Source organism: Vombatus ursinus, unplaced genomic scaffold, assembly GCF_900497805.2.
Source record: "Vombatus ursinus unplaced genomic scaffold, bare-nosed wombat genome assembly UNPS02014173.1, whole genome shotgun sequence".
NCBI lineage: Eukaryota > Metazoa > Chordata > Mammalia > Diprotodontia > Vombatidae > Vombatus > Vombatus ursinus.
Genome location: NW_020953951.1, coordinates 97,622 through 110,721, shown reverse-complemented (window position 1 = coordinate 110,721; position 13,100 = coordinate 97,622). Strand labels below are relative to the sequence as shown.

General features: G+C 39.8%; 1 protein-coding gene across 2 annotated transcripts; it reads right to left on the bottom strand.

Moving 5' to 3' along the window:
• Nucleotides 1-10,160: 10,160 nt before the first annotated feature.
• On the bottom strand, nt 10,161-13,002 carry LOC114041424 (mitochondrial inner membrane protease subunit 2). 2 transcript variants are annotated; one of them, XM_027859876.1, is made up of 2 exons: nt 12,897-13,002; nt 10,161-12,036 (listed from the first exon to the last, which is right to left on the bottom strand). In XM_027859876.1, the coding sequence occupies exon 2, from the start codon at nt 12,015-12,017 to the stop codon at nt 11,490-11,492; it is 528 nt and encodes a 175-aa protein (XP_027715677.1). In that variant the 5' UTR covers nt 12,018-12,036; nt 12,897-13,002; the 3' UTR covers nt 10,161-11,489. The 2 variants fall into 2 exon arrangements, with proteins under 2 accessions (XP_027715677.1, XP_027715678.1); XM_027859877.1 differs by having other exon boundaries at nt 10,161-12,032; nt 12,897-12,965.
• Nucleotides 13,003-13,100: the final 98 nt, after the last annotated feature.

Below are 13,100 nucleotides of genomic sequence, written 5' to 3'. Positions count from 1 at the left end.
ATCATAGAAGATAAAATGGAAAATGGATAATTTTGCTTACATAAAATTAAAAAAGTTTTACACAAACAAATCTAATAAAGCTAAGATGAAAAAAGGAACAATGGAAAAATCTTTGCAGAAAGTTTCTGATAAAATTCCCAAAGGTCTTTAAAGAACTGATTCAAATTTATAAGTAAAAGGAGCAGCGAGGTGGCACAGTGGATAGAGCACTGGCCCAGGATTCAGGAAGACCTGAGTTCAAATACGACCTCATACACATAACACTTACTAGCTGTGTGGCCCTGGGCAAGTCACTTAACCCCATGGCCTAGCCAAAAACAAAAAAACCCAAAACAAACAAATTTATAAGAAAAAACCATTCTTCATCTGACAGATAATTGAAGGAGATGAATGGATAGTACTCAAAGGAAGAAACCTGTTCATATTTATAGCTAGCCTATAGGCTATTTATAGCCATATGGGGGGGAAAGGGGGCTCCAAATCACTACTAATTCGAATAATGCAAATTAAAGCAATTCCAAGATTACACCTCATACCTGTCAGTAGGAAAATGATAAAATGTTGGAGGTGTTGTGGGATAACAGACATATTGATGTACTGTTAGTGGATATGAGAATCTGTATAGCCATTCTGGAAAGAAATTTGGAATTTTACACAAAGTTAGTAGCCTACAGTGCCTTTTGACCTTGAACTATGCCCTGCTAGCCTATATTCAGAAGAGATTAGAGAAGGAGGAAAAGGTGCAAAAATGTGTGCAGAAATAATTTTGAATTGCGAGGAGATAAATTCTTGGCTAGTCAAGGCTTATCCTATAGCAGAAAAATGTTGTCTAAGTCAATTTGTATATGTAATGATTATTGGGAAGTGAGAACTTTTTATTTTTTTTACAACTGATTTAAAAAAAATTACCTACTGGCATGTGTATTCTAGTATATGCAGATACTTTAAAAAATAAGGAAATTAAAACATACAAGATAAATCATAAATGGTTGTACATGTGTTTGTAAAATTGCTATTATTTGTTATTCCAACCCCCAAAAGATGTGTATGTTGAATTTAACATAATAGTTACCAAATCGTCCTTATTTTAGTGGTCCTTTTAGATCTTTATTGTTTAAAAACGTGAATTTGTTGCTGTTTTCTTTAATTCCATAGTTGTAGTCAATGTGTTTTTTAGGACACTGGGCTTAGTCTACTAAGATTAAATTCAGTAGAGATAACTATGAAGTCTTGAGAAGTAGTGTGGTATAGTGGGCAGAGGATTGGCTTTGGAGTAAGGGAGACCTAGTTTTGAGTCTTGCCTGTCACATATTAGCTGTGTGACTAGTTATCTTCAGTTCCCTAGGTATGTTTTTTTAAATTGTTATAGATCAGATGTAGTGGTTGGGAGTTTCCATACGAAGAGATGATATTGATGAAATTACAGGTCTGCCTCTTGACTATACACACACATACACGCATACACACACAGTCTCAAGTGAGTTCAAAAATTACTTCCCAACTAAAAGATAGATGTGAATAGGTAACTTTTTCTGAAAAAGTTCTGGTGGTTTTAGTCAATATGAGTCAATACTAGTGTTTTAATGTGAGTACACTACCCCTGAATGCCTCCCTCCAGTAAGAGGTAACACAAATAGCACGCTTTCATTGAGTCCTTTTTTTCCATGAAGTTCAATACCCCACAAACTTACAACTCAGCACTTAGTCACAATAAACAGCTTTGGTGAAGGTCATATATAGATGTGTACATTCGAAATGTTACATTTTATATTCATTCAATAATTGAGTGTCATCCTTGCCCAAGGGAAGTACACCAGCACCACTAGCTACATGAGAAGCATCGTGGCCTGTTACTCTCATGGTATTCTATCTGACTGGCCACTGGCAAGACTATCTTGGCACTTTTGGATATTGACTCTTCTCTTGTTCTGTGTGGGATTGGGTATCCTTGGTCCTATTAATCCAAAGTCCCACTTCTGGGCCAGTGGATGACCTAAGCCAATAGAGAGGTCTTCAAACTCTGAGGAATCAGGCTTGTTGGTTGAAGGATTAAAAGGATGGCTGTGCAAATCTGTTAGCAGAGGTTTTTTTTCAGTCATGTAAGATTCCCCAATCAGAATGCTTAAGATATATGGAAGGAATGTTAGTAGATTATAAGCTCTATGAAGTCAGGAACCATCTTCCCTAACTTTGCACCTCCTTCAGCATTCAAGAACAGTGAACTCCACACAGTTGGTGTTTTAATAAACATTGTTTGATCACATCAATTGTGCTTTACATGCAAAAATATTAATTGTTCAGAACAATCTTAATTTTGTCCTTTAAGAACTTGGTGGGGCAGCTAGGTGGTGCAATGGATAGAGCACTGGCCCTGGAGTCAGGAGGACCTGAGTTCAGTTCAGCCTCAGACACATAACATTCACTAGCTGTGTGACTCTGGGCAAGTCACTTAACCCCCAATTGCCCTCACCAAAAAAAAAAAAAAAAAGAACTTGGCCAAGGAAACCTTTTGTTCCCATGAATTTAAAGGATAGCTGGTGCCATTAATGATGATGAGGAAATTTGGAATAAATGACTACCTATTGGGAAAGATAGTATCACTTTAAGTTCTGGGGTATGTTCTAGTCTGTTAAGGGTATATAGAATTAGGTCTGGTAGATCAGGGTAATGCAGTGGATATAATTCTCCTGGATTTTAACAAAGCATTTGGTAAAATATCCCATATTCTTTTGGAGAATAAGGAGGGATGTGGATCAGATGATAATACAATTAGATGGATTCTGAGCTGGTTGAATGGCCTGACTCAGAATCATTAATGGTAGAGTGTCAACTTGGCAAGGATCTGTGATTGCCTCTTTGCTGTTTTTAAAATGACTTAGATAAAGGCATAGATAATATCAATAATAGCTATCATTTATATACCATTCGCTATGTGTCAGACACTATGCTAAGCTCTTTACTAATATCTCATTTGATTCTCACAACAACCTTTGGAAGTAGTGCTATTATTATCCCCATTTTACAGTGAGGAAACTGAGATAGGTGAAGTGAACTGCCTAGGGTCATTTACCTAGTGAGCAAATGAGGCCAGATTTGAACTCAGGTCTATCCTGATTCCAGGCCCAGTGCTCTACCACCAGGTGCACCATGGTACATATATTAAACTTGCAGATGAAACAAAACATCAGAAGATAGAGTCAGGATCCAAAAATATCTCAATTGGCTAGAACATTGGGTTGAATTTAATAAGATAAAATTCAATAGCAATAAATAGAAAGTCTTACATTTATATTAAACACTTCTGCAAGTACAGGATGAAGGAGACAGTGTGACAGGACTTTGTCTGAAAAAGGTGTAGGGGTCTACTTAGTGAACTATAAACACAATATGAGTCCACAGTGTGAAAAAGGTAATGAAATCTTGGACTGCATTAGAAGGCATAACGTTCAGGAATATAGAAGTGATAGTCCCTCTATACCACATGTGGAGTACCATATTTAAGTTCCGGCTGTCACATTTTAAGGACACTGATAATTGGAAGTCTTCAAGCAGAGACTAGATAAGTGATTGTTATAGTAGGAATTCCTTTTGAGTATGCGTTGGCTTAAATGACTGCTGAGATCCCTTCCAGTTCTTAAAATTATATGATTCTGTGATTTCTTTTCTTGTCGATAATCTTCTCGGATTACGTTCTCAGTAATGTGATCTTTGTTTTCAAAGGACATAAACAATTGAGTAACTTTTCTTTCATAATTCTGAATTATTTCCAGAACAATTCCAGAACATCATACCAGCAGTGAAGGAGCATTCTTGTGCCCCCATAGCATCAACAATGATTTTCCCATCTTTTAGCATCTTTGCTTGTTTAATGGATGTGAGCTTGTTTTTAACTTCAGGGCTATTTCTATTCACATTATTCTTACTGATTTTGGATTATTTTCTATGGTTGTTGATATATTGTATTTGTTTTTTGAAAAGTGTTTATTCTTGTCCTATGACCAAATGATCTCTTTCAAGTAAGCAAGAAGTTTGCAGAGACCTGAAGACAGCATGCTGATTTTGTCTTTTTAGGAGGAATAAATGACCAATGTATACATTGAGTATACACACTGATCTCTCTACTAGGGGAGAAAGCAGAAAGGGCAGGAGAAATACATCTCATTTCTCCAAGATAATCAAAAGAATGCAGTGTTCCTTGATATAATGAAGTACTTCAAGGAGAAAATAAAGAAAAAGGAAGTTTAAGGGCAAAAATGGAATTCTAACCTGTGTCAGAAAGTTGAAGTGTGGCAGAATGTGATTCACAAAAGGAAGGGAAGAAGGACCATTGAATATTTGGAGCTCTTGTTTCTTTTTTCTTTTCTTTTTTTTTTAAACTTTTTTGGGGGGGGGGCAGGGCAATTGGGGTTAAGTGACTTGCCCAGGGTCACACAGTTAGTGAGTATCATGTATCTGAGGCCAGATTTGAACCCAGGTCCTCCTGACTCCAGGGCTGGTGCTCTATCCACTGTGCCACCTAGCTGCCCCGAATGAACAAAGCAATTCACATTATTTTTTTTTTTCCTTTTTGGTGAGCAACCAGGGTTAAGTGACTTGCCCAGGGTCACACAGCTAGTAAGTATCAAGTGTATGTGGCTGGATTTGAACTCAGGTCTTCCTGCCTCTAAGGCCGGAGCTTAACCACTGTCCCACCTACCTGCCTGGAGCTCTTGTTTCCAGGAATGATATTTTGGCCCTACATATGCCACCATGTGAGTGGTCATCTGTTTAATGATCAGAGAAAGAAGAAACAAATTGTGATAGTTGAATCCCTACTAAGAGGTAATGGCAGATATTTTCTATCTAATATTTAGTAGAGAGTGTTTTTCTAGTGCATGTATTCAGTATATGACACAGAATCTCCCAAGACCTGTTAAACCTGGTGACCACTATCTCATTCTAATGGTTCATGTGGGAACAAATTATACAACTAAAAGAAATTTAGGAAAGATCACTAATGAATATGAAGCACTGAAGAAAGCAGCAATATAGACGCTATTTTTGTCACTACTACTGTTTAAAAGTAAGGGATATAGAAAAGTAAGGCACATTTTGGGAGAAGATGGTATCTGATAAATGAAACTTGGTTTTCTGGGCTAATAAATGTTTATTAAGTACCTACTATTTGCCAGCTACTGCGCTAAGCAATGGGGATACAAAAAGAGGCAAAAGACAGTTCCTGTCCTCAAGGAGCTCCAATCTAATAGGAGAGATAAAAAGCAAACAAATATATACAAATAAGTTATGTACAGGCTGAGTAGGAAATAATTAGAAGAGGGAAGGCACAAGAACTAAGAGGGGTTAGAAACAGCTTCCTGATACGACTTCAGTTTGGTACTTGAAGGAAGCCAGGGAAGCCAATGAGTGAGGATGAGATAGGAGAGCATTCCAGGTATCCAAGACAGCAAGAGAAAATACTTGGAGACCAGAGATGATTTTTTTTTCCCCAGGGAATAGCAAGGAGACCAGTGTCACCAGATTGAAAAATGCATGGTGGGGAGAGTAAGATGTAAGAAGCCTGGAAAGGTAGGAGGGGGCTAGTTACAAAGGGCTTTGAACTCCAAACAGGATTTTGTATTGGACCCTGGCGTTTATTGAGTAGGAGGTGGCATGGTCAGACCTGCTCCTTAGGAAAACCACTTTGGTGGCTGAATGGAAGACGGATTGTAGTAGGGAGACACTTGTGGCAGTCTAACCCACCAGTAGGCTGCTGCAGTAGTCCAAGGTGATGAGGTCTTGCAACAGGGTGGTGGCAATATCAGAGGAGGGAAGGGGGCATACTCAAAAGAAGCTGCAAAGCTGAAGTTGACAGGCCTTGATGAGACTGGATATGGATGGTAACAGACACCTAAGTTGCAAGTTTGAGGGACTGAGAGGATGGTGTTCTCCTTGACAGTACTAAGGAAGTTAGAAAGTGGGGCAGGATTGAGGAGGAAAGATAATGAATTCATTTTTGGACATGTTGAGTTTAAGATGTCTACTGGACATTCGGTTTGAGAAGTCTGAAAAGCAGTTGGAGATGAGAGATTGGAGGTCAGCGGAGAGGTTGGGGTAGAATAGGTAGATTTGAAAATCATCAGCATAGAGAAATCCATGGGACCTGATGGGATCACCAAGTGAATTTGTGTAGAGCAAGAACAGAAGTGGGCCCAGGACAGAACCCTATGAGACACCTATGGTTAGAGAGTATGATGTGGAAGAGGATCCTGCAGAGGAGACTGAGGTGTGGTTAGACAGAAGGAATGCTAGGAAAGAATGGTGTCTGAAGAACCTAGAGAGGAGAGTATCAAGGAGAAGAGAGTGGTCAACAGTATCAAAGGTTGCAAAGAGATCAAGAATAGGATTGAGAAAAGGCCATAGGATTGGTCAGTTAAGAGATCACTGGTAATTTTGTGAAGAGCATTTCCATGGAATAATGAGGTCAGAAACCAGGTAAGTGCTTAAGAGAGTGAGAGGAGAGAAAGTGGAGGCTGGTCTGTAGACAGCCTTTTCAAGGTGTTTAGCCACAAAAAGCAGAAGAGATTAAGTAAGTTAGTGGGGATGAAAGGATCAAATGAAGGGTTTTTTGATGGGAGAGACGAGCACATTTGTAGCCAGTAGAGAAAGCCAATAGGGAGACGTTGAAGACAAGTAATAGTGGGGATGATAGAGGGAGGAATCTTTCAGAAGAGATGGAATAGAATGGAATCACTAGTACAGGTAGAGAGGTTAGTCTTGATAAGGAGCAAGGCCACTTCATGTGAGACAGGGGTGAAGGAGGAGAGAATGGCAGAAGGCATTTGAGATGAAGAGAAAAGAGGGAGTTCATAGTAAATAGCCTCTTTTTTTTTCTGTAAAATATAAGGCAAGGTTCTCACCTGAGGGATGGGGGTGAGGGAGAGCCGTAGAAGGTTTGGAGGTTGAAAAGGTTTGGAAGAGCTGCTGTGGAGAGTGGGATAATGAGTTGATAAGGCAGGTGTAGAAAGATTGCCTAGCAGCAGTGAGGACCCAATTAAGGCTGAGTAACATTAATTTGTGATTAGCCCTGTCAGAATGGCTGCAGGCATGCATGGCCACTAATATGGCTTCTGTTCTTCACCTTGTTATATTTGTTCTTTCCTGCCCTCAGCTGAAGTATTGGACAAGGTTGTCACTTGGTGAATTTTGAAAGGACAGAATAACAAGCTCCAGAACTCAAGGAGCTGGAATCTATGTTGGGGCTAACCAGAAGCTGAGAATGGGGGAGACAGTGGCAAAATCCCTGCTTAACCCAGCTCAGTGATAGCTGAAACAGACACTCAGCCAGCAGCTGTGCAGCATCTGGAAGTGAACTTAGTGGAGCAAGTGCTTTGTAGAGTCCAGGGCCTGGGGTAGGCTGGGGGAAAATTTGTACTTCTATTCTTCCTGTGTCTTCTCAGTAAATACCTTATGTAAAAGTTAATTAATGTTAATTGGTTAAATGAAACTGGGGCTTTAATTATTGGTGGTTAATAGTGGAGAGAACATAATGGACTGGGGTCTTGAAATGATTGCATTAGAGAAGAATCACCCTGCCCCTGGAATTGTAAGGAGAAGATATAAAGGCATCCTGACTCATCTATGAGCATGAGCTGAAAAGAGGATCTCCAGAGCTTTATAAAGCATACACTGGAATTTGGACCGGTTTCCCTAGCAGGAGCTTCTCCCCACTTTTACTGCTTCTACATTCACTTTTACAACTTTCCTAGCTTGCTTCTTCTACCCAGCTCTGGCTTTCTTTTAGTGCATTTCTCGAGTAGATGAGGGAGCTTACTTTTTTTTTCTTCTTCAGGTTTTTCATCATTAGTATTTGGGAGGATTTTTTTTCTTTTTAGCTATTTGATGGAATTTATGTGGGAGAACCGGGCTTCTTTTTCATGATGTCATCTCAACTGGTAGTCTTTACAATTTCCTAAATGTCCTGAATTAGTTTTGAGGAGCTTCAGATTCAGGATTCAGCATGAATGAGTCTCTGACTATAATACTGCTGACTGTACCTTTACCAAAATCATCAAAGGGGATAGGTACATAATTATCAAGGATACATAACGAAAGTATGATTCAGCTCCACATGCCTCCCTAGTTTCTCATGGAGGCAGTGCCTTAATCCTGATGGTCAGGTCAGAAGACCAATGATTTCCTCACAGACTGTTTTATCCTTCAAATGCTCAATGCCATAACAGCCTGGGGACCCTTGAATAACTGTCTGAACAAAGAAAATTTCTTAAGACACTTATCCAAACATGGCCATCAAAGCAAGTATTAAAATTATATGTCTTAACAATCCTTTCAACCTTGCAGGGCGCTATGTGTCCTAAGGAGAAACCAATCCATGCTCCAACTTAGGACTAGCTACCTTTTAGCAGACTGCAGTTTCCCTTCTGGATATGAGAGGGTACTCAAAACCCCAGGAAGCCTCGAAGCCTGATTCACTTTTCCAACCACCATCAGTAGTACTTGTAGTTATAAAATATTTTTCTCCTTGTTCCCAGGTCATAGGCTAGGAGATAAAATCCTGAAAAAATATTAAAATATTGGCATTATTATCTTTTGGTTCCAGCCTCCCAACCTTTTAAGTAGTTTACTGTCAGTTATCTTCCTTTGGCACCCATAGATTTAGACACAAAATAGGAGTTCATTTCATCTTTATTTTTTTTTAATTATTTATTTATTTTTCATTTTCAACATTCACTTTTATAAGATTTTGAGTTCTAAATTTTTACCTCTCCCTTTCCTGCCTAAGATGGCATACAATCTAATATAGGCTATATATGTACAATCATATTAAACATATCTCCATGTTAGGCATGTTGCGAAAGAATCAGAACAAAAGAGAAAAACCATGAGAAAAAAAAAAAGAAAAAATAGTATGCTTCAATCTGCATTCAGACTCCACAGTTCTTTCTGTGAATGTGGATAGCATTTTCCATCATGAGTGTTTTGGAATTGTCTTAGATCATTGCATTGCTGAGAAGAGCTAAGTCTATCAAAGCTGGTCACGCACAATGTTGCTGTTACTGTGTACAACGCTCTCCTGGTTCTGCTCACTTCACTCAGCATCAGACCATACAAATCTTTCCAGGTTTTTCTGAAGTCTGCTTATTTATCATTTCTTATGGAACAATAGTATTTCATTACATTCATATACCACAATTTGTTCAGTCATTCCCCAATTGATGGGCATCCCCTTAATTTCCAATTCCACCACAGAAAGAGTTGCTATAAATATTTTTGTAAACGTGGGTCCTTTTCCCATTTGTATGATCTCTTTGGGATACAGCCCTAGAAGTACTATTGATGGGTCAAAGGGTATGCACGATTTTATAGCCCTTTGGGCATAGTTCCAAATTGCTCTCCAGAATGGTTGGATCAGTTCACAACTCCACTAACAATGCATTAGTGTTCCAATTTTCCCCACATCTTCTCCAACATTTATCATTTTCCTGTTTTGTCATGTTACCCAACCTGATAGGCATGATGTGGTACCTCAGAGTTGATTTTAATTTGCATTTCTCTAATCAATAGTAATTTAGAGCATTTTTTCATATGACTATAGACAGTTTTAATTTCTTCCTCTGAAAACTGCCTGTTCATATCCTTTGACCATTTATCAATTGCAGAATCACTTATATTCTTATAAAGTTAACTCAGTTCTCTATATATTTTATAAATGAGACCTTTTCAGAGATATTAGCTGTAAAAATTGTTTCCCATCTTTCTGCTTCCCTTCTAATCTTGGTTGCATTGGCTTTGTTTGTGCAAAAACTTTTCAATTTAATGTAATCAAAATCATCCGTTTTGCATTTCATCATGTTCTCTATCTTGTTTGGTCATAAATTCTTCCCTCCTCCATAGATCTGACAGGTAAACTATTCCTTGCTCTCCTAGTTTGCTTATACTATCAGCCTTTATATCTAAATCATGTGCCCATTTTGACTTTATCTTGGTATAGGGTATAAGATGTTGGTCTATGTCTAGTTTCTGCCATACTATTTTCCAGTTTTCCCCGCAGTTTTTGTCAGACAGTGAGTTCTTATCCCAGAAGTTGGAGTCTTTGGGTTTATCAAACAGTTGATTAGTATAGACATTGACTACTGTGTCACGTACCTAACCTATTCCACTGATCCACCACGCTATTTCTTAGCCAGTACCAAGTAGTTTTGATGATTGCTGCTTTATAATAGTTTTAGATCTGGTACGTCATTTCATCTTTAATGTACACAGAATAAAAACTAAAAAGAAAATGTATCTATTATCCTCTGATCAAGTGATGACAGTCATTGCTATCTCTTCCTTTGGGTTCATTTCCCACCTGGATCTTTGGTCTCCAAGCACTGACACCCAAGGCATATAAAGAAATGGGAAGAAGGAAAAGGCTTTCCCGTCCTTTCAGGTATAAAAGAATATGGAGAGAGAAAACACTCCACATGTCTCCATCCCCCTCTCCCACCAGGGACAAAAGCAGGAGTCATCTTAGTTTATTTAGCTGATTCTGGATTGCAGATAATCATGTCTATCCAGGTCATCCTAAGGCCCTGTGTCCCTGCTTCTGCACAGTTTTGGCTTGTCCCTGTCATCACAGAAGTTGCAGTGAAGGATGAGGTCTTAGACACTGCCAGTGTCTCTGACTTGACCTTCAGGCCATTCTAAGTTTTACTACTACTGAGTCTATTCACACAACTGTACCAAGCTTTTGCATTCATGTTCCATTGCCCATTGCTTCCTTCTTGTGTATATTTCTTCATTTTTTTAAAATCTCATTTAAATACCTTTTTTTATATCACCTTTATTTGCAAATATATCTTTCCCCCTTCCAACACAGTGCTCAAGATTTTTAAAAACATTTTTGTTGGCGAGTTCCCTGTACATCAACATGTCTTTTTAGGGCTGACCTCATTTTTTCCTTTTAAAAAAGTGAATCATTATTTGTCAAAGTTCACTATTCATTTTTTAATGAGTGAATGCTGACAATTAAAATCACACTGCATCTGTGTCACTATTTCTTCATATTCAAGCTGTATCATGCATGAATTACTTACTAGATGAACATGTTTTCATTAAGCTTAACATTAATTCAGGATCTTTCATAAGCTGAAACCCAAATTTTAAAAAATCAACAGTCGACAGATTAAGAAACAAGTATACCAACAATTCGATCTTACCATGACACATGGAAAGGCCAATGAAATAATCACGTTGTAAATTTCTTTTTTGGTACTGTACTGTCAGGACATTTATTCTGTAGTACAAGTACTTCAGACAAAATACTGTATACCATACAATTGTTTCATCTAAAAGAAAATCTTTTTCTTCAGTGTGAAACCATAGGATATACAAATACTCCTTTTGCAGCCTCAACCAATGCATCTACCTTTTAGGTTTCTTTTTCCCTGCCTTCCATTTTTAAAATATTGTCTTCCTAAGTCAAAGAGGCCATGCAGATGCAAAGGAGGTCACTTCTCTTCAATCTGAACCGGTGCACGCTCTGGTGGGAGAATGGATTCCAAACGCTGCCAGCGTTCGGGAGGCCACAGAATATGGGTGGCATGGGCGTGCAGAAGCCCAAGGGAAACTGGCCCAAAAGCGTTACTGTCGAAGCTGTGTCCATGATGATCACCTTCCACCCACATGTGGCCACGTGGGACTTTCACGTACCTATTCTTATGCCCCATTGTTTTGATAATGTCTCCTTCAAGAGCAATCACTCTTTTGATGATCTTCTGCTCCGGGTTTTTGGGAGATACCAATGACACGATATCACCACGCTGCACTTCATAATTCCTAACTTTCCAGTGGTTCAAAAGCACCACATCAGATGAATGGCTTCCCCCAGGATTCAAAGAAGGCTGCATCGAAGCTCCTTCCACTCTCGCTACACAGGCTACTTGATCTAAGAAAGTTACTGTTACGGGCACAGCAACAAAGAAACCTTTCAAAAAGGCCTTCATATATCTTCGCCCAAAACCTTGTGCCGGCATCATGTGTGTCCTCCTGATCTTCCTTGGAAAGAAGGAGAAGTGGTTATTTTGGTGCCCTTTCCCAGAATATAGCTCAGTAGTGGGGGTGGGGTGGGGTTGAGATTTCACACCTTCCCCACTTCCTGTTTATCAGAACCTTTTTTTTTTCTTTGTGTCTTCAGAATTTCATTCTTGAGAGCTTTTCATTGCTCCTGGGGGTGACTTCATAGAATTTTAGTTCATGGAATCCTACCTATCCTTTCTCTGAAACCCTTTGATATCTGCTTTCTCTAATCTAGAGCATCCATCAGATTATGTTCCAATTTGTCTTCTCTGATAAATTCTAAGATGGAAATGTCACTGCCTCCCTGAAGTGCCCACCATGTCTACCCCAGCAAACTATTTTCTCTTTTGCTCAGAATAAGGTCCAGAATATGTTTTCCTCCTTGGGTCCTCCAATTTTTGAATGGTGAAATGATCGTTGAGGCAAGCCAAGAAACGTGGGCAGAGAGGCCGCAGGTTTTTTCCAGCAGATTCTCGTTCTCGATGCCTCTCGTCCCCTTCCCCTCTTATGCTGCTCCCTTCCCTCCCCGTTCCCCCCCATTCTCCCTTCCCTTTCCCTAGTCTTCCTCCATCCCTCCTTTCTTCTCCCTCCTTTTTCCTACCTCTCCCTCCCCATTTTCTCTCTTCTCTTCTTTCCGCTCTTTCTCGCTCCTCTTTTTCTCTTTCCCCTATTTCTTTCCTCTCCTCTCTTCCCTTTCTCTTTCCTCTCCCCCTTTTCTCTCTCCTCTCTTCCTTCTTCTCTCTCCACTCCTCTCTTGGCTCTCCCCTCCTCCCCCTCCCCTTCCTCCCTCCAGCCCCCTCAGTCGCCCTGGTCCCCCCACTCCCACTGAATTTTCCTACTTTGTGAGGTCGGTTCGCTCCCAGTGCCCTTCAGACCGCTAGACGGGTTACCGAGGCGCCGAGTCCTCCGTGCATCCCAGAGCGTCGCCGGAAGTGAGACGGGGGCGGGGCGGAAGAGGGGGAATACTTCCTGGCTGAGGCCCGGTCTGAGGAGTCGGGATATTGTGTGAGGCCGGAGGGGTCTCTGGCCCCTAAACGGCCTGG